This window comes from Hemitrygon akajei, chromosome 6 (genome assembly GCF_048418815.1).
Source record: "Hemitrygon akajei chromosome 6, sHemAka1.3, whole genome shotgun sequence".
NCBI classification, from domain to species: Eukaryota; Metazoa; Chordata; class Chondrichthyes; order Myliobatiformes; family Dasyatidae; genus Hemitrygon; species Hemitrygon akajei.
In genome coordinates this window covers 81,364,470-81,389,479 of record NC_133129.1, presented here as the reverse complement: position 1 = coordinate 81,389,479, position 25,010 = coordinate 81,364,470, and the positions used below count along the sequence as shown (strand labels likewise).

At 42.3% G+C, this 25,010-nt stretch overlaps 1 protein-coding gene across 6 annotated transcripts in view; it reads left to right on the top strand.

The window, feature by feature from the left end:
- Positions 1-25,010, top strand: part of cntln (centlein, centrosomal protein) — a 540,355-nt gene that overhangs the window by 270,063 nt on the left and 245,282 nt on the right. For all 6 annotated transcript variants that reach the window (XM_073048674.1, XM_073048672.1, XM_073048671.1 and 3 more), the window contains 2 exons: positions 15,299-15,840; positions 16,557-16,644. In XM_073048674.1, the coding sequence (XP_072904775.1) occupies positions 15,299-15,840; positions 16,557-16,644 (630 nt within the window). The remainder of the gene's footprint in view (positions 1-15,298; positions 15,841-16,556; positions 16,645-25,010) is intronic.

Genomic DNA, 25,010 nt, shown 5'->3' with positions numbered 1-25,010 from the left:
GGGCCTGTACTTGCCAGAGTTCTGAAGAATGAAGAGGATTTCATTAAAATCTTCCAAGTATTGAAAGGCCCCTAAATGTCTCACAACCACACATTTCTCTGCATTAAATTTCATCTGCCATTTTTCCAGCTGGTCCAGTTCATGGTGCAAAGCTTTGATAGTCTCCTCACTGTCTACTATGCACCCAGTCTTTTATTTTTAACTTAGGGATACAGTGCAGAACTTCTGGTCCTTTGAGCTGCGCTGCCCAGCAACCCACCAATTTAACCGTAGCTCATTCACTATGCCAGTGCCAAATTCAAGTTACTTCCTCAACCTGAATGCCTAGAGACTGAACCTTCTTAACCAGCCCATCCCATGCAGGAGTTCGTTAAAGGCCTTGCTGAAGTCCATGAAGACAACATGAACTACCTTCCTTTCACCAACTTGCTTGGTACCCTCATCCAGAAACTATCCAAAAATATATCCGGTCCCTTACATGTGCCCTGTACCTTAGGTGTAACTTTCTCTCTGTATTGCCTGTCAGTCAACCCCTCAGCCTCCCACACGATCCATCTCCGGCTTCTGTACCCTAACATGGTATGTAAGAAACTGCAGCTGGATGTACTTTTTGTAGGTGTAGTCATCAGAAACATAAAGTGTCTTTGTCTTATGGTCTACTGGAGATTTTCTGTTCATACTGTATGTTTTCTGATCTTATGAACCCTCCTTGAATTTTCCCTTGTTGAGCAAACGTGCTATTTCAAGAACTAATCTGGTAGATCTGCATTGACCCTTTTAGAAAGGGGATGGAATCTGTGTGTTTACTCCAGGTGTGGTTTCACTAAGGCCTATGTAATTACAGTAAGATGCCCTTCCTTTAGTACACTTTCAACGAAGGCCAATGTGTTATCTGTCTTCCTATTTGCCTTCTGCTTATTCATATCCTCAGCTGGACTGCAACAATAAAATTTAGGGAATCTACTGAACTCATTAGTTTATTAGCTTACAAAATATTTATCCACCTAGAACCAGCTGATATAAATCAATATTGGTTTCATTTGGATTATCACTGATGATTTCTGATAGAGGTAACCATTTTGATTAAAGATGAGGCACTGATGTAATTTACATTTCTCTGTTTGAATTTCTCTTGCAGAAGAATAATGATAGATAGAAATAGTAGAGATAGAACTTTTCAGGAATATATGAATAATGAAACAACCTTACAATATCCTAAAATTGGATGTGATGCATAAAATACGGTATGTAAAATGCTAATTATGTTCATTGTTGATGTTCTGTCATAAAAGGATATGTATGTTGTTTTGCTACAGAGGGACCATGGGTATTCAAATAAACTTGAAATCTCTGAATCATCATTCTGAAAAGGAATGCTTTTAAGCGTTAATGATGCATCAAAATTTTATTGTTGCATTTCTTACTTTGAATATGAATAAGGTTCTTCTGAATAGAAAAACATTGTGTTACAAATGACACATTTTTATTGGCATATTCAAATTGTAATACATGCACCATTTAAAAGATTAAAAGAGTTTATTATGTTGCATTTTACTTCCTCAAGATCATGTATCTTCATAACTAAGATTATATTAGTGAAAGTAACACCAGATTATGGAATTGCACTGAATGAAAAAAAATTTAGAAATATTCTTACTGGATAAATAAAGTCCCAAACTTAAAACTTACGGCGAGGAAGGTTTAAAGGGCAGTTTTATTTCTAATGTAAAGCACAGCATATCTGAAATTGTCCAACAACCTATTTGTAAATCTTAGTAAGAAAAGGCTGAATTTCTCACAGAGCAACACACACAAAATGCTGGCAGAATGCAGCAGGCCAGGCAGCATCTATAGTTAGAAGTACAGTCGACGTTTTGATCCGAGACCCTTCGTCAGTACAGAGCAGTGGGAATCTAGGGTATTTGAGGAAAAGAGATGGAAGTTGAGCATGTACTGTAGCATTTTGGGAGAATTGGGAATATGGTCCTATTTGCTTATAGATTTCCTCCAGTTGGCATGTTAGCCGATGAGGTATTTTTGAATTGTGGCCACTAATTTCTAATCACTAGAAAGTAGAGTCCAGTTATTACACGGAAATGTCCCATATACGTTGATGTGATCATGCTAAATAACCTACTCATATAATATTGATTATTAAATATTGGTCAAAATGCACATGAACCTCTCTTCCTCAAATTGAAAGCTCAGAGCAAAGACAATGTCTAATCAAAAGAATCTGTTCCTTTTTGTCTCAGGTTGTGTGACACATCTACATGAGAATGTATGAAGTAAGAGCATGATTAAGTCATTCTGCCCTTTGTGTTTGCTACACCGTTCAGTGCTTACCTTTAACTTAATTACAATTTTTCTTTGCTATCTAAAAGTGTGTCCATTTAGCAAATCAGTTTCTCACTTAGACAACAGGGTGTTCCTGTCTTGGTTAACATCCCTGCAGAAAGTATGATTAGACATCATTTTTGCAGATGATCCCAAAATCACTGTAAAATAGATAATTAGTACTCAAAGAGTAATCTTAAATTTACTTTTAAATTGATTTATACAAGTCACTCCTGTCTTGCTTTAAAGAAGTGTTCTCGTTCTGTATATTTGAAACTGGCATTGTCTTCTTTTCAGATTAGAGTCCTTTTTTTTCTTGCTCATCATTTTTATACTTGCATATTTTTCACTCTGCACTACACTTTCCTTAGTATAGTAGATTACTCTTTGAGGCACATTGCATGGAATTTAAGGAACTCCCAAACAGAGCTGAGCCTTTCTGCTAGAAGAAGGTATTGATAATTTAGAAATTTAGTTCAACAATCTCTGAAGAATTTTATTTTTAACTTTTGTCATTCCTGGCAAGTCCAGCAGTGAGCTGCTTCCTTGAGCAGCTCTAGGTTCTTTTCATCATGGTGCACTTAAAGTGCTGATGGGGAGAAAATTCCAGGATTTAGATCTGGCAGTTCTGAAGAATCAGTTAGATATTTCCAAGTCAGGGTAGTGTGCAGCTTGGAGGGCAATTTGCGGGTAATGGTATTCCCATTACAGTATCTCTTGGGGGTAGAGAATGTAACTTTGTAAAGTGGCATCAGAGAGGTCTAAACAAGGAACTGTAATCTTTTGGTAGCTTGCACATATTGTAGCCATGGGTTCCCAAAGATGAAGGCAAATACTGTCTTAAGTTAGGGAGTTTGCTTTCCAGATGCTGCTTGTTGGATTTGAAGATTAATATGGTTTTAATTCTGAAACCAGTTTTCTCTGTAATCTTTCAGAACTATTTTCTTACAGCATTTCAACTTTGAAGCCAAATCTTGGTTTGCTGCATCAATTTCTGTCACTCAGTTATGCAAAATCTATCATTGGTTTCAGAATTAGAATTAATTTTCATTGTGTGTTCATGGTTTCCTTGTAAATGAAAAGCAAAAAGCTGCAGATGCTTAAATCTGAAATGAAACCAGCTGTTCTAAAAGCAATTGGTAAGTAAGAGAAAAAGACTGTGGAGTAAGAAACAGATAACAGGCTCATAACAGAGTACATTAATATTGTTTCTGTCTTCACAGTTGCTGCCTGATGTGCTGAATATTTCCATTACTTTCTGTTTTTATTTTAGTTTTTTTCATTTCTTTTTAGGATTCAGTTAGAGGTCCAAATTGAATTTTAAAAAATTATTCATTTACAGATGTGGTGTCGCCAGCTAAGCCAGCATTTATTGCCCATCCCTAGATGCCCTTGAGAAGGTGCTGATGAGCTGCCTTCTTGAACTGCTGCGGTCCCTGAGGTGTAGGTACACCCACAGTGTTGTTAGGGAGGGATTTTGACCCATTTTCCATGATTTTGACCCAGCGAGAATGAAGGGATGTTGATATGTTTCCAAGTCAGAATGTGAGGGGGATTTCCAAGTGGTGGTGTTCCCAGGTATCTGCTGTTCTCATCCTTCTACATGGTAGTGGTTGTAGGTCTGGAAGGTGCTGCCTTAGGAACTTTGGTGTGTTGTTGCAGTGCATCTTGTAGATAGTACACACTGCTGCAATTGTTCATTGATGGTGGAGGGATTGGATGCTTGTGGAAAGGGTACCAATCAAGGGCTGCCTTGTATTGGATGGTGCCAAGCTTTTTGAATGCTGATGGAGCTGCACTCATCCAGGCGAGTGGCGAATATTCCATTACACTCCTGATCTGAGCCTTGTAGATGGTGGACAGGTTTTGTGGAAGTGGGAGTTGAGTTACACGCCACAGGATTCCTAGCCTTTAACTTGATCTGGTAGCCACGGTGTTTATATGGCTAGACCAGTTCAGTTTCCTGTCAATAGTAACACCTAAGTTGTTGATAGTTGGGGATTCTGTGATGATCATGCCACTGAATGTCAAACGATGATGATTAGAGCCTCTCTTGTTTGAGATGCTCATTACCTGGCACTTGTGTAGCTCAAATATAGCACAAGCCTGTAGATTGTCCAGGTCCTGCTGTGTTTGAGTATGAACTGTTTCGTTATCTGAGGAGTCATGAATGGTGCAGAACATTGTGCAGTCGTCAGCGAAAATCTCGGCTTCTGACCTTATGACGGAAGGAAGGTTATTGTTGAAGCACTTACCCATTGACTCCATTTTAGCTTGGGCACCTTGATGCCAAACTTGGTCAAATGCTGTTTTGATGTCGAGGGCTATTACTCTCACCTCACCTCTGGTATTTAGCTCTTTGGTCCATGTTTGGACCAGGGAGGTGATGAGGTCAGGGAACTGAGTGGCCTTGACAGAACCCAAACTGGGCATCTGTAAGCAGGTTATTGCCGAGTAGGTGCTGCATTATAGCAATTTTGATAACCCCTTCCATTGCTTTGCTGATGGTTGAGAGTCGGCTGATAGGGCAGTAATTAGCTGGGTTGGACTTGTCCTGTTTCTTGTGTACAGGACATACCTGGACAATCTTCCACATTGCTGGGTAGATGTCAGTGATGTAGCTGCACTGGAGCAGCTTGGCTCATGGTGTGACAAATTCTGGAGCACAAATCTTGAGGACTGTTGCCGAGATTTTGTCTGGGGCCATACCTTTCACAGTATCCAGTGCTTTCAGCCATTTCTTGATATCATTTGGAATGAGTCGGATTGGCTGCATACTGACATCTGGGATGCTGGGAACTTTCGGAGGAGACCGAGCTGGATCATCTACTAGGTACTTCTGACTGAAGATCGTTGCAAATACCTCAGCCTTCTCTATTGCACAGGTGTGCTGGGCTCCTCTGTCATTCAGGATGGGGATATTTGTGGGGCCACCTCCTCCAGTCAGTTGTTTAGTTGTCCACCACCATTCATGGCTGGATGTGAATTACACTCAGAAGCCACTTTATGAGGTGCACATGTATACCTGCTTGTTGGTTATGATGCAGATATCTAATTAGTCAGTCATGTGTTAGCAACTCGGTGTACAAAATGGTCAAAAGGTTCAGTTGTTGCTCAGACCAAACATCAGAATGGGTAGAAATGTGATCTAAGTGACTTTCACTGTGGAATGATTGTTGGTGCCAGGCGAGGTGGTTTGAGTATCTCAGAAACTGATTGTCATGGTGTGAGGTTTCTATGTCTGAACCCAGGTGTGGTAGAATGGCAGACTCCCATGTAGAGAAGGAAACAAGAGGTTATTCATCGGAATACCAACAGAGCATAGGTAGTACTACCAAGCAACACCCTGAGAAAATAAATTCTCAACACAAGAATTCCAATCAATGCTCAATGAGAATCTGCTCTAGTAATCATAGAATGCAGAAAACCTGTGCTAGTTGCAATTAATTTGACCATATTAGACAAAGCTCAGGGGCTTAATGACTCTTTGTTAAGACAACAGTTAGTAAATACAGGTGCTCGAGAAACTGAGAAGCCCAATGCTCTATAGCAAGCCCTAGAGGCTTGCAGGGCTCATGTCACTGATCTTGGATTTTCAAGCAAAACAGTCTTTAGAATTTACAGAGAATAGTGCAGTAAACCAAAAACATCTCATGAGTGACAGTTTTGTGGGTGAAACTGCCCTGTTAATGAGAGGTCAGAGGAGAATAAGTAGACTGATTTAAGCTGACAGGAAGGTGATAGTAGCCCAAATAACCATGTGTTGCAACAGTGGTGTGCAGAAGAGAATCTCTGAGTGCACAACACGTCAAACCTTGAAGTGGATGGACTACGGCAGCAGAAGGCCAGAAACATATCCTTATTGGCCACTTTACTGGGTACAGGAGTTACATAATAAAGTGGCCACTGACAGTAGTAGAAACACAGGATAGGTTTCATAGATTGGTGTTGCCATCCCCTTTAGAGATTGGAGTCTTGAATATTTGATTTATGAATGTCAATATGCATCATCATTTTCCATAGCAGAATCCAGGTGGAGATTTTGCCAGCCACGTGCTTCGTGCACCAATCATGCAAGTTAATTTTGAATAAAATCCCTCTGTTGCTCCAGTGTTAGTGTGTAGGTTGAAACAATAGAGCAAACAAAATAAATTTAGATCAATTTATAACAATTACAAAATGCATTTCTATTACCAATCCAAGCATCCCAAAACTCTTTAAAGGAAATTTTACCAAATGGTATTTGATACTGAAGCACACAGTGAAATACTGGGGCACCTGTGTAAAAGCTTGGTGAGAGTGTTGGTGTTTAAGAGTGTTTTAAAGAAAGAGGGTAATAGAGAAGTTTACAGAGTTAATGCCATACTTCACAATCTAAGTAGCTGGAAGCATAGCTGCTGGTGATAGTGGCTGATATTTGGTAGTGACAAGAAGTCAGAATCAGGAGCACAGAGATCCTGGAGTGTGTTGGGCTGAAAGAGAATACTGTGGCGACCCACTTCCTAGCGCACTCGAACCGACTCACAAATAGCCAGCGCGCAGGCACAAAAGCCAGGTCCGCAACAAAGGGAAAAAGCCTGCGGGGGTTTGTGAGTACGTGTCCCTTACAGCATCCACGCCCGGGGAGGGCGAGATGAGGGAGGCTTTAAAGCAAGGCTGTGAAGTTCGAATAAAATCATCTTTAATTGCAGTTTATTTTAGCGCTGCGTGTAGCACACCGCTACAATTGGTGACCCCGACGGTCCAAACGATTTTTGGACTGGAGATGACCGGCGCCGTATCTGTTCATATGGTTTCGTTGAAAATGCCAAGCTTCTGGACGCTGCGACCTCACCTATGGTTCCAGCAAGCAGAAGCCCAATTCCACGTTCGGCAGATAACCTCAGAGGACACACGTTACTACTACGTGGTGAGCTCCCTCGACCAGGACACAGCGGCCCAAGTCGCGGAGTTCGTACAGTCTCCCCCGGCGGACGGCAAGTACACGGAATTCAAAGCCCTGCTCCTAAGGACTTTCGGACTCTCACGGCGTGAGCGGGCTGCCCGCTTACTGCACCTGGATGGCTTGGGAGACAGACCTCCATCAGCTTTAATGAATGAGATGTTGTCTTTGGCCGGCAGACACACACCCTGCCTCATGTTTGAGCAGGCATTCCTGGAGCAGCTGCCCGAGGACATACGCCTGCTGCTGTCCGACGTGGATTTCAGCGACCCCCGGAAGGTGGCAGCCCGGGCGGACTTGCTGTGGAACGCCAAGAAGGTGAGTGGGGCGTCCATCGCACAGATCAACAGGCCACGCTCCCAGCAGCAAGCCAGTCCAGGCCCGGCTGCAGAGCCCGCTAGCCCCAGAGGCCAAGGTGTGGAGCCCAATGAACAATGGTGCTTCTACCACCAGCGGTGGGGCGCAGAAGCCCGCCGCTGTAGCCCGCCCTGCAAGTTCCCGGGAAACGCCAGGGCCAGCCGCCGCTGATGGCTACGGTGGCTGGCCATCGGGATAGCCTCCTGTATGTGTGGGACAAGAGGTCGGGACGCCGTTTTTTGGTCGACACCGGTGCCGAGATCAGCGTCTTACCTCCGACGAGTTACGACACCCACAACAGGGCACCGGGTCCCCCCCTGAGGGACGTGAACGGCAGCACAATAAGGACCTACGGCACCCATACGGTGCAGCTACAGTTCGGCTCCAGCCGGTTCACGTGGGACTTCACACTGGACGCCGTAGCCCAATCGCTTCTGGGCGCGGATTTTTTGCGGGCTCACAGCCTGCTGGTCGACCTACCGAGGCAGAGGCTGGTCCACGCCGAGACCTTTCAGACGTTCTCCCTGGGAGAAGCCCAGTTGCCAGCCCCACACCTCGGCTCCATCACGCTGTCCGACCACGACTTCACCAGAGTCCTGGTGGATTTTCCATCGGTTCTGGCACCGCAGTTCACGGCAGCCATGCCCCGACATGGCGTACAGCACCACATCCCGGCCCAGGGACCGCCCCTCCATGCCCGTGCTCGGCGGCTTCCCCCGGACAAGCTCCGACTGGCAAAGGAGGAGTTCAAGAGGATGGAGGAATTGGGGATCATACAGCGGTCCGACAGCCCATGGGCTTCCCCCCTGCACGTGGTGCCCAAAGCGACAGGGGGCTGGAGACCGTGCGGCGACTACCGCAGGCTGAACGAGGCTACCACACCGGACCGCTATCCTGTGCCGCACATTCAGGACTTTGCAGCAAACCTGCACGGTGCACGGATCTTCTCCAAGGTAGACCTCGTTCGAGATTGCCATCAAATCCCGATGCATCTGGACGACGTCCCCAAAATGGCTCTCATCACCCCGTTCGGCCTTTTCGAGTTCCTCCTCATGCCGCTCGGTCTGAAGAATGCCGCACAGATGTTCCAGCGGTTAATGGATGCAGTGGGACGCGACCTGGACTTTGCATTCATCTATTTGGACGACATCCTCATAGCCAGCAACAGTCGTCAGGAGCATGTGTCCCACCTCCGTCAACTCTACGCCCGACTGAGTGAATACGGTCTAACAATCAACCCGGCCAAATGCCAGTTCGGGCTCGACACCATTGACTTCCTGGGCCACAGGATTACTAAAGACGGGGCAACCCCTCTGCCTGCTAAGGTAGATGCGGTCCGCCGTTTCCCCCGACTCACCACGATCAAAGGCCTTCAGGAGTTCGTAGGTATGGTCAATTTCTACCACCGCTTCCTCCCTTCAGCTGCCTGAATCATGCGCCCCCTGTTCACCCTGCTGTCGGCTCCGGGCAAGGGCATTGCCTGGGACAAGGAGTCCGCCGCCGCTTTCATTCAAACGAAGGAAGCCTTGGCGAACGCCGCAATGCTACTGCGCCCAGAATGGACGTCCCTACCGCCCTCACAGTGGACGCATCTAACACGGCAGTCGGTGGGGTACTGGAGCAGCTCATCGTGGGCCGCTGGCAACCCCTGGCGTTTTTCTGCAAACACCTGCGGCCACCCGAGCTCAAATACAGTGCTTTCGACTAGGAACTGTTGGCGCTATACCTGGCAATCCGGCATTTCAGGTACTTCTTAGAAAGTAGGCCCTTCACTGCGTTCACGGACCACAAACCGCTTACCTTTACGTTCACAAAGGTGTCCGATCCCTGGTTGTCCCGCCAGCAGCGCCATTTGTCCTACATCTCTGAATACACGACGGATGTCCGGCACATCTCGGGTAAGGACAATGTCGTGGCGGACGCGCTCTCTCGCCCTAACATTCATGCCCTTTCCCAAGGGGTAGACTTTGAGGCGCTGGCAGAGGCACAGCAGGCAGACGAGGAGATCCCGAGTTACAGAACTGCAGTCTCCGGCTTGCAGCTCCAGGACCTCCCCGTAGGCCCAGGTGAGAGGACCCTACTCTGTGACGTCGCCACCGGCCAGCCCCGTCCCGTCGTCCCGGCAAACTGGCGGCGGCGTGTTTTTGACTCCATTCATAACTTAGCGCACCCCTCCATCAGGACAACTGTCCGGCTGGTAGCCAGCTGGTTCATTTGGCACGGACTCCGCAAGCAGGTTAGTGAATGGGCCAGAACGTGCATGCACTGCCAGACGGCCAAGGTGCAGCGGCACACCAAAGCTCCGCCGCAGCAGTTCCACCCCACCCACCGGCGTTTCGACCACATTCATGTGGATATCGTGGGCCCCCTGCCAGTGTCGCGCGGAGCGCGGCACCTCCTGACTATCGTGGACCGGTTCACAAGATGGCCAGAGGCGATCCCGCTCACGGACACCACCTCCGAATCTTGCGCCCGGGCACTGATCGCCACCTGGGTGTCCCGCTTTGGTGTACCAGCCCACATTACCTCCGACAGGTGCCCAATTCACCTCCAGCCTGTGGTCAGCTATGGCCAGCCTTTTGGGGACACAGCTGCACCACACCACTGTCTACCACCCACAGTCGAACAGACTAGTGGAACGCTTCCACCGTCACCTAAAGTCGGCTCTCATGGCCCACCTGCGAGGAGCTAACTGGGCGGTCGAGCTTCCCTGGGTCCTACTCGGCATCCGCACGGTGCCCAAAGATGATCTGCATGCCTCGTTGGCCGAGTTGGTGTACGGCGCACCCCTGGTCGTCCCCGGGGAGTTCATACCAGCCCCAAGGGGGCGAGAGGAAGAACCTGCAGCAGTCCTGGGCAGACTACACGAGAGGTTCGGTGACCTGGCCCCCATACCCACTTCGCAGCATGGGCAGAACCCGACCTGCATACCCAAAGACCTGCAGAACTGTAAGTTTGTGTTTGTACGACGGGGCGGGCATCGGCCACCGCTGCAACGGCCCTACGAGGGGCCGTTCACGGTGCTCAGGAACAACGGGTCCACGTTCGTGCTGGACGTTGGGGGGAGAGAGGAGGTTTTCACGGTGGACCGACTCAAACCGGCCCATGTGGACCTGGCACAACCGGTCGAGTTTCCGGCACCGCGGCGCAGAGGCCGACCTCCCAAACAGGGTCCGGCCCAGACTGTGGACATTGGGGGGTATATCGCCGGTTCTGGGGGGGGGGTGGTTATGTGGCGACCCACTTCCTAGCGCACTCGAACCGGCTTACAAATAGCCAGCGCGCAGGCACAAAGGCCAGGTCCACAACAAAGGGAAAAAGCCTGCGGGGGTTTGTGAGTACTTGTCCCTTACAGCATCCGCGCCCGGGGAGGGCGGGATGAGGGAGACTTTAAAGCAAGGCTGTGAAGTTCGAATAAAATCATCTTTAATTGCACGCTGCGTGTAGCACACTGCTACAATACGAAGATAGGAGTGAGCTTGTGGAAAAAAATCGAAAAGGATACAAGCTTTAAATCAGGATGCTGTTACACTGGAAACCAGCACAAGTTTAAAGAGAATTAATTTTAAAATATAAAGAGTATTCTTTTTTAGCTGAGTATATAGGAGCTGAAGCAGTTTATTGAGGATTGGCCATTTATACTAGGAACTATGAGGCAAAGCAATGGGAAATTCATAGGTATAGGGATTTTGAACATTTGGAGAAAAATGGCCACTTTCAGGACAGCATGGCTTGTGCAGGCGTGGTTGTGTCTTACTAATTTGAATGAGATTTTTAAGAAGGTGAACAATGATAGAGCGGTAGATACGGATTTAAAAAGGAGCATTCAACAAAGTCCCTCATGGTAGGCTCATCTAGAAGACTGAGGTGCATGGGATACACGGTGAATTGGCAGTTTGGATTCAGAATTGGCTTGCCCATTGTAAGCAGAGTATAGTAGCGTAGTGGTTTGATGGTTCTTATTCTGGTTGGAGGTCCATGATTCGGTGGATCGGTCACTTTGCAGATAAACAAGAATTGGTGGTGTTGTGGATAGAGGAAGATTGCCAAAGGATATATCAGAATATACATCCACCGCAGATATATGTGGAGAAATGACAAATAGAATTTATTCTGGGTAAATGTGAGTTGTTGCACTTTGGATGATCAAATGTAAAGGGAAAGTACAATGCTCTAAACAACTTCTATTCACAGTTCAAGGCATACAACACAACACCAGCCAGAAAAGCAACCTCCTTCCAGGTGAGCAGGCACTCTGTGACAGCCACAGATGTGAGAAAGATTCTGCAGAGAATCTAGCTTGCTGTTCCCACATGCTTCAAATCAATCAATTGAACGGCTGGAAATGGCACATCAAAAACTCCATTGCTGCCCTCTCCACCACTGAGCATATCTGTACAGAGAGTTGTCACAGGAAAGTAGCTTCCATCCTCGGAGATCCCCACCACCTCTCTTCTTGCTGCTGCCATCAGGAACAAGGTACAAGAACCTCAGGACTCGTGCCACCAGATTCAGGAGCAGATATTACCCTCGAACCACCATGTTCTTGAACTAGTGGGAATAATGTCACTCGTTCCATCACTGAATTGTTCCCACAACTTATGGACTCACTTTCAAGGACTCTTCATCTCATGTTCCTGAGTTTATTGCTTATTTATTTATCATTATTATCACTTTTGTTTTTTTCCTCCTCTCTTTTTGTATTTGCACTGTTGTTTTTGTTCTGCACATTGGTTGTTCTCTGTCCTGTTGGTTGCAGTCTTTCATTGATTCTATTGTGCTTCTTATGATTGCCCGCAAGAAATAAATCTCAGGATTGTATATGGTGACATACATATACACTTTGATAATATATTTACTTTGAACTTTTCATTATACTACTACTTAGAGTGAAGGGAATAGAGTTTAGTTTCAGAAGGACTATCAGGAGTAGATGGAAAAAGCTAGGGATTCTCTTTACTATCAAAGGTGGTATTGGACTAAGTGAGGAATTTGTGCACACTAAATATTGAGTCACAAGTGTGGCCACCTGTCTTATTTATTACCTGTGTTCCATGTGTTGCAGTTTTCCACTTTTAATCTGTCACTCAACTCCATCCATGTCAATTTACCTGCTGCCAGGTTACTTATGTATGCCTTTGTTAAGACCGTTGTTTCATTACATTGTTTGTGAACTCTCTTGTTTCTTACTTCATAAGCTTGAGCACATCCAAAACTCTTCTGCTTTTGTCCTAACATTACACCAGGTCAAGTTCATTTCTTTCCTATACTCATTCACTGGCAATGACTTACAGTTAAGCAGTGCTTCAGTTTTAAAATACTCATCTTTATTTTCAAATATGATAACAGGCCTTGCATTTGTGAATGTCATAACCTCCAGAGTACAGACTACTGAGATTTGTCTCTTCCATTTCAGGCCTTGAGCTTCCTTGAATTTAATGGCTGTGCCTTTAGCTACCTGGTGCCTTAAGCTCTGCAAAACACTCACTTAACACCGGCTCTCTACCTCATATCCCTCCTTAACAATACTCCTTAAATAGTACATCTTTGACCCAACTTCCTCCGGTAATATCTCCTTTGTGGCCCATGTTTCACTGTTTGTTCTGTCTTTGGGATCATTTTACTTTGTTAAAGATGCTTTTAATGCATCTTATCTAATGAGCATTGAATCAAAGGGAATGAAAACAGGCTGTTTCTTGAACTGGGTAACTGATAGTGTTTATAAGATTTGCACTCAGGAAGAGTCTGTAATATACTTTATGTTAACATAGTTATTATTTTAAAACTCTATTGGGCCTTACCTAATCCTGACACCATACATTTGTGATAATATCTTTCATCCTGTATCAACTTCTGTGTTGCAAGCTTCTTGACATTTTCCTTTTGATGACAATTATGATATATGTCTTGAAGTATAGAAGCAAAATTCAATTATAAATAGTAATATTTTAATCTGCAAACTATTTAATTTTAAAACTGTGGCTTTCTGCCACTGAGACAAAGTAGCAATAAAATTCCTCATGACAAGCTTCATGACTGCTAAGGGTAATCCAAAGACCTTTTGTTTGCAGAAAATATATTTGATTTTGCACACTTCTTGCAGCATTTATTATGAATTCCAAATGTATCCTAAAGGTACCAGTGATATCTGTAAAGGGAAGCTGAGGGCTGTTGTTGTTGGTTTGTAAATTGTGTATTAACTTGTAGGGAATAATTTAGAGGAGATGATGCTGTTGTGTGTTGTAACAAGTGCCATATGGTCAGGTAATGAAAGCTGTCATCGCATTATTACAGAATGACAAACATCAAGTTAAATATAATAATGTACAGCACAGGAAATGCTCAGATTCATTTGACTTCAACAGAAACAAGTAATTGAAATAATTTGTGTACTATAGTCCAGGGATGTCAGAGGAATTATTTCATTTCATCATCTCCAGTGTGAGAAAATAACTGTAATTTTCAGAAGGGTTGCATGTTTTACTTTCAGGAGGCAGGTTAAACTGAAAAAGACAAGGACAATTGCCTCGGGTAAGAACCCTGTAGGCATTTTTAATGTATTTTTAACTTGTCTTAAAAAGAGACAATAATATGATAAAATGTATAGTTGTCCAAATCTGACAGCACTGAATTGTGCGTTCAGATATTAATATTGGATGCATTATAGTGCTGAGGTTTTGTGTGGCATAAAAATGTCTAATAGACTTGGGCTTGAAATGTATGAGCACCTTTTCCTTTGTATTCTTTAGTGTAATAGGCTGTTAAAAGTTGACAGCAGCTGTGAGTAGTATTACAGGCTATAGCCCTTTTTGTACAAGTCATTTAAGATGAGGGATCAGTCGGAATATATTCTTCATCTTTAAACTGCGTATATTTAATTCTATATGGACCTTGCAGTTTAAAAATGAACACATATGCCTGCAAAATGTTACTGAATTGTCCTTTAAGACACTCTTTGAAAATGCGATTACTACAGATTAACTGTTAAAAACATTATAGGATCCATATTTTAAAATGTTATTTTCTTTCAAGAATAGTAAAAACTCAGATTTGTTTAACATCAAACTGTTCCAATCTATCTTATGTTGTCTATTGAATGGATAAATTCTGAATGTTTATTTTTTGACTTTCATCACAGATAAAAATGTTTATATTAATTATGTAATCAATAAACTTCCACAAAACCAGATTATCCAGCTGATGATTAATTGAAGATGTTGTTCTTGTGTGTATGTTTATTGCACCACAGCTTTGACTCTTGCCCCATCGTGTTATTTGCTGTTTGCAGTGCAGCAGTGGAATGGGATTAGTCGTTTACTGCAGTATTGATGCAGTGCTGCTTCCTCAACCCCTTCCTTAAACGTGTTCTTCCCTTTTGGTGTTAACTGTTTTCCACTACTATGGAGCAAATATTGGACACTTATTAGAGGGAGGAGTTAAAATTGCATTGCTGCTCAAAACACCACTGTTCTGAGCTTTATTTTGCCTCAGGCTGGTATCCCAGTTGCCACAGGTGTTATCTCCCAATCTGCTCTGCCCATCTGGATTAGGTAGTTGTTATAACCTGAACCAATCAGGACTAAATCATTGGACACTACATTTCTGGTCAATGTTGGGCATCTTTTCAAAGCAAATCTTAAAGTAATTGATTTCCCATTTCAGATTAGCCATTTGGAAAGGAAACTTAAAAGTATTCAGAAAGAAGCCAAAGATTTGAGAGAAACAAATGAGGAGTTGATACAGGCCAAAGCTTCTTTGAAAACTGCCTACAACAAGCTTCAAAGTGAATCAGAAAATCAAGCTATTGAAATAAGAGAACTAATGATGAGAAATCAACAAATTAAGGAGGAGAAGAATGAACTTGATGCAATGATGGATGAATTTAAAACAGAAGTTTCCTGCTTAAAAAGGCAAATTGCAGAAATGGTACTTTTGAGGAAAGAGAATGAATTGTTGCTGCAGAAAATACAGGAGATGCAGGAAGCTCTTGCATCTAAGTCTGCCACCATGAATACTGGATCAAAAGAGGGAAGCACCACTGGAAGTTGTGCATGTAAAACCGTAACCTATAATCCAAGAGCAAAAAAAAAGAAAAATAATTCCATGAAACGGTACCAGAGACTTCTCAACCGATCTATCAAGAAAATGAGCAATGTCTTCGAGCACTTCAGTAAAGATGGGTGGGAGGATGCATCTGGAGCCAGGTACTGTTCTCATTAACTTGGCCCTGCAGATGGGTCAGTGTAGATATGCAAACTGTAAGCAAATGGAGATTGGATTTCATATACAGTCAATTTCATATTTAGGGGTGAAAAAAATCCTGTCAGATTTTTGAATAGTCATGGGATGTCTTGCTTCAAGCTCATTGACTGAAATTTGCATGTGAAATTAGCTCCAACTGCATGAATTTTTGAATTAATGCCAGGAAATCCAGACTAAGGCAATGCATGATTTCTTTCCATGATGCCATTTTCATGCAGTCATGAGACTTGAAATTGACAGTTTGGCAGGTTGATTTAATTTGCTGGCCCTTTGCATATTCACCATTGACAGCTAAGGATTCCCAGGCAACCCTGTTAAGTCAGTTTAGTATCTTGTGACATGTCGATCCAGGAGGAGAAACCAATTTTTTTCCTCTTAATTTAGATAGATAAATTTTGAATGAGCTACTTTAGTTTGCTACCAGATGCTTACAAGCTGTTTAACATCCTTTAAATTAAGAACTATCCACACTAATTATTTCATGTATGTTTTATACACCGTCATTGAACTAATGTTAATTGAATGATGGTTGAAAATGAGGTGTTCTGTTATTAATTTTCATTCAGGGGGTATTTACAGTTGCATTTTTTGCAATAAGATTGAAACTCCTAACTGTTGTACAATAAAAATATATTTTCCTACTATATTTATTTGCTAGTGACTCTGAAGAAACTGCTGCTGAGAGTTTGGGAGAAATGATAGTGAAGACTGCTCAGCAAGTGGCTCCAACACCAACACGAAATATGGTAAGGGAGAAATCTTGCAATGAAAACTAAGAGCTGAATTCACAGTCAGAATTCTGTGATTTTCAAAACTTAACACAAGCCCCGAAGGGTCATACTCTTAAACTAGTATAGATTTACTGAATAGAATTAGTAATGTAATAAGAACAGAAAATATTGGAAGAACTCAAGAAGTCAGATTGTATCTGTGGAAAGAGAAACGGAGTTAATTTTTCAGATCAAGGACCTTTTATCAGAACTGGAGAAAAAAGAAAATAAATCATAAGTTTTGAAGGGGGGGTGGATAAGGATGGAATGGACAAGGGGAACATCTGTGACAGGGTGAGGCAGGGGTCACTGTGGGGATATTGTGTAGAAGCACTTCAGTCAATAGGTTAATATAGAGAGAATTTGACTAAGATAGTACAATATAAAAGCATAGGAAAATGTAAAGTGTAGGGCTGTGGGATGTGGCTGGGCTGATGGAGAAAGAAAAAGTGCTGCCTGTCATGCTAACGGTTTCCAGAGTTTTCTGTTTACATTTCAGATTTCTACCATCTGCAATTGTATTGACTTTAAAAATAAGTCAAAATTGATTTTGTAACGGACCATTCCAAGTGAAGATTTTTTTTTTAAAAAGATCGCTTTTTCTTTGCATTTATGTGTCTAAAATGATTAAGCAGTGTGGAAAATTAACATGTTTTATGTAGGTATATTTTCAAGCCAGAATACAAGTCAGATTTATGTACATTGCAGGTTCAACAAAGACTACAGTAGGTATTAAACATTCTAAATCTTACTATTAAATATTATCTGCTGCTTTCAAAATTCTTACATTCCTGTAACTTGGAGTATGTAACTTTTATCAAAATATTTGATTTTATATGTACTGTATACATCTGGAACACGTTGGTTGAAAAATGGGAGATCAGTCTCCATATCTTCCAATTGATTAGAAAACAATTTTTTCTATTTTTTAATTGTTGGTACTGTTTTGGAATTTGGATTCCAAATATTTTGTTTCCTAATGTATTAATCGAGTAATAGGTATATTCAGACACCTTAGTAAGACAAACAAATATCTTTGAACAATGTTAATAGAAATAATAAGGAATTCTTAAATCACAAACGACAAAAGAATGATATAGTTATGACCACTGAGAGACCTATATACTGTATAAAAAAACTTGGCAAAGGAAAAAGTATTTCAATGATTATTTTGCTGTGAGGAGAAAAATATCTGGTAGGTGGGATGTTATTTAGAGAGATCAAAAAGATGTAAAAGCATTTCAGATGGAAAAGGAGGAGGTCATTGAAAAATTAATCAAACCTATAGAGGGTAAAAAGTGTGGTCAACATGGATTACAGTGATACATATTTTAAAATAAATGGGAGAGATAGTGGAGGCTATAAAATGAGCACATTAATATTCATTAATGTTAATGAAAAAGCCAAAGGACCACTGGACGGTAAATGATTTTTACTACATTGGGAAAGGCAAAAGAATAGTTCCAGTGAATTGAGGGCAATCAGCTTAATGACGTTGATACGAAAGAGAAAGGAATCTTTACTTAAGTATACCGTCTAACATAAAAAAAAATGTAGAAATGAACTTAATGAGGAACACTTACTACGTATCACAGGAGAGGATCATATCTGAACAACTGAAAATTTCTTTGAATACGTAACAGAGGTTGGAGTATATGTAACATATTTGGATCTCTGATGGCCTTTGGTAAGGTGCTAAATACTGTATTGGAACTGCATGTTGGACATGATTAGAGTATAGAGGTCAGGAGGGAATGAACAGAATGGAAAACAATGTTGCTACAATTTTGAAAGCAGTAACAGTGGGGACGATTAATTCAGATTGGCAAAAGACAGGTGTTGAGCTGTGATAAGTCCATCATTATTTAGTATCTACTTTAACAGTATGGATGGAAGATCAGAGCACTTTTCAAAAGTGTAGATGTAATTAAATTGAAAATTAGTTACTACTGAAGAAGATAATAACCGAACAGTGGAAAACATGTATAAAAGTGCATAATGGGTGTGAAATTTATGAAATAACTTCTCTAACATTACTTGAAAAGTTTCCATCTTTGTCTTTGGCTTCTAACATTGATGTAATGAAACTAGTATAGACACGAAAATCAGCAAATCATTATCAATCTAGGCATGCTTCAGGATTCAATGTTTCTTTCAGAACTGGTCAGTTTTGGAGTAAGTACTTGGGAAGTTTGGTGTGGGGTTGCAATTGTTAACCTGAGGTATCAGTTCTCTTTCTCTCTTCACAAATGCTGCCTGGTTTTCAACATTTTCTGTTTTTGTTTCAGATTTACAGCATCTGTAGGTGTTCTTTTCACTTTGTTATTTCTTGCTAATGCTGATGCACAGCATATTTTTTTTCCCTTTACACAGATGTTGCTAACCTGCAGCTTTGTCCTGTATTCTCCTTAATTTCGGATTTTCTGTGTAAATTGGTGTTCCATTTGTTTATGGTTGTTTCTTGCTCTTTCCTTATGTTTACAACTCTTCAAGACAGATTAACTATCATTTCTCTCAGTTAACACCAATCCATGTAATCCATACTTTCTTAATCTTTATCCTATCACAAGCACTGCCTTTGTTCTCCCAATATAGAACAGAGAACAGTACAGCAAAATACAGCTCTTCAGCCCATGATGGTGTACCAGCCCTTTAAGCTACTGCAAGATCAGTCTAATCCTTTCCTCCCATGTAACCCTCCATTTTTCTTTCATCCATATGTTTTTCTAGCTTTTTTTAAATGTCACCAATGTATCCGCCTATAACGCTGCGTCCTCTTTAAAGCTTCCGCATCCTTCAGATGACCAGAACTCAACTGGACATGAGCCCCCAGAGCGCTTTGTTCCTCAACACTGTTAAAAATCTTGCCATTAGCCCTGTATTCTGTCTTAAACTTCGACCTGCCAAAGTGAATCACTTCACACTTTTCCAGATTCAGCTCCATTTGCAACATCTCTGCTTCGCTTTGCATCGTATCCACTACAACTTACGACAACTTTCTATACTGTTTACAACTCCACAAACGTTGTGTCATCTGCAAACTTACTAACCCAGCCTCCAACTTCCTCTTCCAAGTCATTTATAAATATTGCAATGAGTCCCAGAGATCCAGAGTCCCAGAGAAGATCTCTGTTGAACACCACTGGTCATAAACCTTCAGGCAAAATATGTTCATCTGCAGTCTCCCTCTTCTTTCTTTGGACAAACCAATTCTGAATTCATACAGCCAAATTTTTACTGGATTTAATGCCATCTGGGTTTTGGAATGAGTCTACCTTGGAGAACTTTGTCAAGTGCCTTGCTAAAATCCATATGCACCACATCCACTGCTCTGTCTTCATCAATTTGTTTTGTCACTTCCTCAAAGAAACCACCCTGGCTTGTGAGGCATAACCTACTCTTCTCCAAGCCATGTTGACAACTCCTAATCATACCATGCTTCCCCAAATAATCGTAAACCCTATCTCTAAGAATCCTCCATAATAGTTTATCCACCACTGATGTAAAACTCACTGGTCTATGATTCTCAGGGTTATCCCTATTACCTTTCCTGAACAAAGGAGAAATATTTGCTACTGTCCAATCCTCTAGCACCACTCCTATGGCCAGTGAGGATGCCAAGATCATCGCCAAAGACACAAAACTCTTCCCTGGCTTCCTGTAGTAACCCAGGTGTATCTTGTTTCGCCCCGACGTCTTTTCCATCCTTATGTTTTTCAGAAGTTCCAGCACATCCTTTTTCTTAATGTCAGCATTTCCCAGCATATCAGCCTGTTCTACGTTGACCTCACCTTCGTTAAGTTCTCTCTCCCCTAAGAATAACGTGGATCCGACCTTAATCATTTCTGACCCTAACACCTGGGAGGCAACTTACCATCTGGGAGTTTCTGTTACATCCACACGATCTCCCGTCCCCCACTGTTGAATTACCTAACACTAATACTCTCCTGTTCTCCATCCCCCCCCCCCCCCCCAATCCTCCCCTTCTGAGCTACAGAGAAAGAGTCTGTGTCAGAGGCCTGGCTGCTGTGACTAACCTAGCTTAGTTATTCCCTTAACCTGTTTATGATGGTCACCCAGTTATCTTTGTTCTGCACCTTAGGTGTAACTACTTCCTGTATCTCATGTCCATCAACCCCTCAGCCTCCTGAATGATCCAGAATTCATCTAGCTCCAGTTCTCTAATGCAATCTCTTAAAAACCTGCAGTTGGATGCACTTGTTATGGATGTAGTCACAATGGACACTGGAGATCTCCCTGTATTCCCTCATCCTGCAGGAGGAACATTCCACTGACCTGACTGGTATTTCCACTGCTCTAATTGAGGAAGGAAAGAAAGAAACTTACTGGAAATTTACCTTGGCCTCTGCCTCTTCTTGCTGAGGTCTCTTGAGCCAAAGCCTCAATCTCCCAACTCTATCCTGTACACTCCTACAATGGCTGCTCCTCCTAAGACTGACTTTTTTTTTACTAGCCCTTGCCAAGTGCCTAACTGCCCAATGATTTCAAGCCATCTGAAAAGTCCCAACAGGCCCCGTTCGATTTTTAAATCTCTTGTTCATTAATCACCAATAATGCCTTGTGCAATCTCGAGCCTGATGCAAATTAAATTAAGCCTATTTTTTCAGGTCATCAAGCTGAAAGATTATCTCCATTTTTCTCCTTACTGATAGAACTTGTGCAGCATTTCTGGAAGTCAACAGATTGTCTCTAAGGTGCTGCAGCATCTTATAGAGTTATACGGAAATAGGCTCTTCAGCCCCACTAAGTCTGTGCCAACTAAAATGCCCCAACTAAGTTAGTCCCAATTGTCAGTGTTTGGCCTATAACCTTACAAAATATTCCAACCCATGACCTGTCCAACGCTCTTTTAAAAGAGTGTACCTGCCTCAGCTGTTTTCTCTGCCAGCTGATTCCACATCAATATCACCTTTTATGTTAAAAAAAATGCTCCTTAAATTCCCTTCTCACTTTAAACCTATGTCCTCTGGTTCTTGATTTCCCTAAATTGGAAAATTTATGCCCCTTATGATTTTATGCACCTGTGTAAGATCACCTCTCAATCTCCTATGCTCCAAGGAATAAAATCTTAACCTGTCCAACTTTTCCCTCAAATTCTGGCAACATCCTTGTAATTCTTTTCCCTAGTCTTGCTGGTTTAATAACATCCTTCCTAACGCAGGATGACCAGGACTGAACATAATACTCCAAGTGCAGCTCACCAGTATCCTGTACAACCACCCCACGATCTCCCAACTTTCATAATCAATGCTCTGACTTAAGATGACCATAGCCTTTATCATCATTCCGTTTACCTTTGACTCCACTTTCAGTGAGTCCTGTGCTTGTATTCCAAGATTCCTCTGTTCTACAACACTTCTCAGTATCCTACCCTTCACTGTGAAAGTCCTACTTTGATCTGACTTTTGAAAATGCAACACCTTGCACTTATATGAATTAACCTCCATTTGTCATTCTTCATTCCACTTACTCAAGCTGATCAAAATGCCACTGTAATTTTTGATGACCTTCTTCATTGTCTACCACTTATTTTAGTATCATCTGCAAATTTACTAACCATATCTTCTGCATTCTTATCTAAATTGTTGATGGAGATGATAAATGACAATGGGCCCAGCACTAATCATGGGCTAGACCGAGAAGCAATCTATCATTACCTTTTGTTTTCTACCATCAAGCCATTTGTGTTTCTAATTAGCCAGCTCTCTGCAGATTCTGTGCAATCTAAACCTGCCAGAGTAGCCTACCATGTGGAGCCTTATCAAATGCCTTATTAAGATCTACACAGTACAGTCCTACCATCCTCATTCTCATAATTTTTGATCACATGATTAAAAGCTCAATCAAGTTCATAAAACATAATCTCCCATGCACAAAACAATGCTGACTACCCCTGATCAAATCTGGTCTTTTTCAGATATGCATACACTCTGGCCACTGAGAGTATCTTTGTAGTCTTCCGCTGCTGTAGTCTATCCACATCAAGGTTCAATGTGTCGTGTGTTCAGAGATGCTCTTCTGCACACCACTGTTGTTTGAGTTATTCCAGCTACTGTCACCTTTCTGTCAGCGTGAACCAGTTAGGCAATTCTCCTCTGACCTCTCATTAACAAGGTGCTTTCACCCGCAGAACTGCCATTCACTGGATTTTATTTTGTTTTTCACACCATTCTCTTTGAACTCATGAGACGTTTAGCATGAAAATGCTAGGAGATCAGCAGTTTGAGATATTCAAACCACTCTGTATAGCACCAATAATCATTCCATGGTCAAAGTCACTTAGATCACATTTCTTCCCCATTCTGATGTTTGGTCTGAACAACAACTGAACCTCTTGACCATATCTATATGCCTTTATGCATTTATTTGCTGATAAATGACTGGCTATTTAGATATTTGCATTAAGGAGCAGGCGTACTTTAAAGTTTCATTTATTTTCGAAGTATACAACTCTGAAATTCTTCTTCAGTTAGCCATGACCACCAAGAAAGAAAAGAAAGGCAGCACAATTATCAACCCCCAAATCCCTCCTCCACAAGAAAAACAAATGAAAACAGAACAGGAATATTAATCCCCAATCCCCCTCCCACGCACACAAAAAAACCCGAGAAAAACACAGAATACAAAAAAAAGTATATAAAAGAGTCCACAATCCAAGTCCACATCCAAAGCGCAGAAAACCTGAGCAACATTCTCCCTCTCTGTAGCAGAGCGATCTCACCAGCGTTACAAGGCAGTCTCCCCTCTCCATAGCAGAGCAATCTCACCAGTGATAAAAGGCAGTCTCCCCCTCTCTGGCAGCAGAGCGGTTCCCCCCAGCCGATTTTAAAAAAAGGCTTGAGGAAAAATGGCAGCCTCCCGAAATCCCCTCAGAGACTGCAGACACTGAAACACTCAAATGATGTCCAAACTGCAACTTACAGGCTCCAACAGTTCAGAATCACTTTCAAGATGAAAAACAAGCATGAAAGGCATCAAAGAAATGAAATATGTGGTTTAATGATCTATCCAGATGTTGACCGAAGAAATTTTGTACACGGGTGCCATCTTGACTGGAAGTCAAGATTTTTTTTTGTTTTTTTGCGCCATTCTTTGTAAACTCCAGAGACTGTTTTGCATGAAAATCCCAGGAGATCAGTGGTTTCTGAGATACTTAAACCACTCCATATGGCACCAACAATCATTCCACCAATCATTACTTAATGAAGTGGCCACTGAATGTTTATCTTACTCCTCAGAATCCTCTTCAGTAACTTGCCTTCCATAGATGTTAGACTTTTAGTCTATAATTCCCAGGTTTTTCTTTGTCACACATCTTAAATAAAGACACAATCTTTGCTACCTTCTAGTCAACCGATGTCTCACTCATGGCTTACGATGAGGCAAGTAATTCACCCGGGACTCCCACAGTTTATTTTCTAGCTTCCCATGGTGTGTGTGGATATGCTTGGTCAGGCCCTGGATAATTATCTATCTTCATATCTTTAAAGACATCCAGCCCTCCACTACTGTAATTTGAACAGTCCCCAATATCTCCCTTTTCTTGGTTCCAAAGTTATGTCATTCTCCACAGCAAAAGCAGTGGAGGAATAAATCATTAAGGAACATGTCGACCCTGAGCTCTCACTATTTCATGTTTAAAAACCCTCCAAATGCTTGTCAAGCTCCTGTCCAATAAGAGCAAAATTCACCTTGTCCTAATTTAGAACTTGAACCGATGAACCAGTTCTCTCCCCTTCTCTGACTATTTTATAACTAATAGAACTTGGCCACTGGTCACTAGGTGCTCCTCCACTGTAACCTCAGTCATTTGCTGCACCCTGTTCCTCAAGAGTTGGTTGAGCTTTGTCCTTTCCCAAAATATTGTCCAAGGAAAAATTTCCTGAATGCACTTAACAAACTCCACCCCATCTAAGCCCTTAACAGAATAGCAATCCCAGTCTTTGTTAGGGGAGTTAAAATCTCCCAACCATGAGAACTCTTTTATTCTTACAACTCTGCACAATATCCCTACATTTTTGTTTCCCTGTATATTTGTTCTTCTAATTCCCATTGACTATTTAGAGGCCTAAAACAATGTAATCATCCTCTTCTTATTTCTCAGCTTCACCTATAATTTTGACATTGAAGTTCTTGTGGCAATGTTTCAGTCAACGCTCATATTTTGGGTCAAGTTGATGGAGGTAATAGAGGCAAGTAGTCAACGTTCAGAGGGCTTTCCATAACTATGCAGATCATGTAGATAACTATGTGGTCTGTCACTTTGATAGTTGCCAGTGCATGGACTAGGTGTGTTGCCATGTGTTTTGTTTACTCCCCTA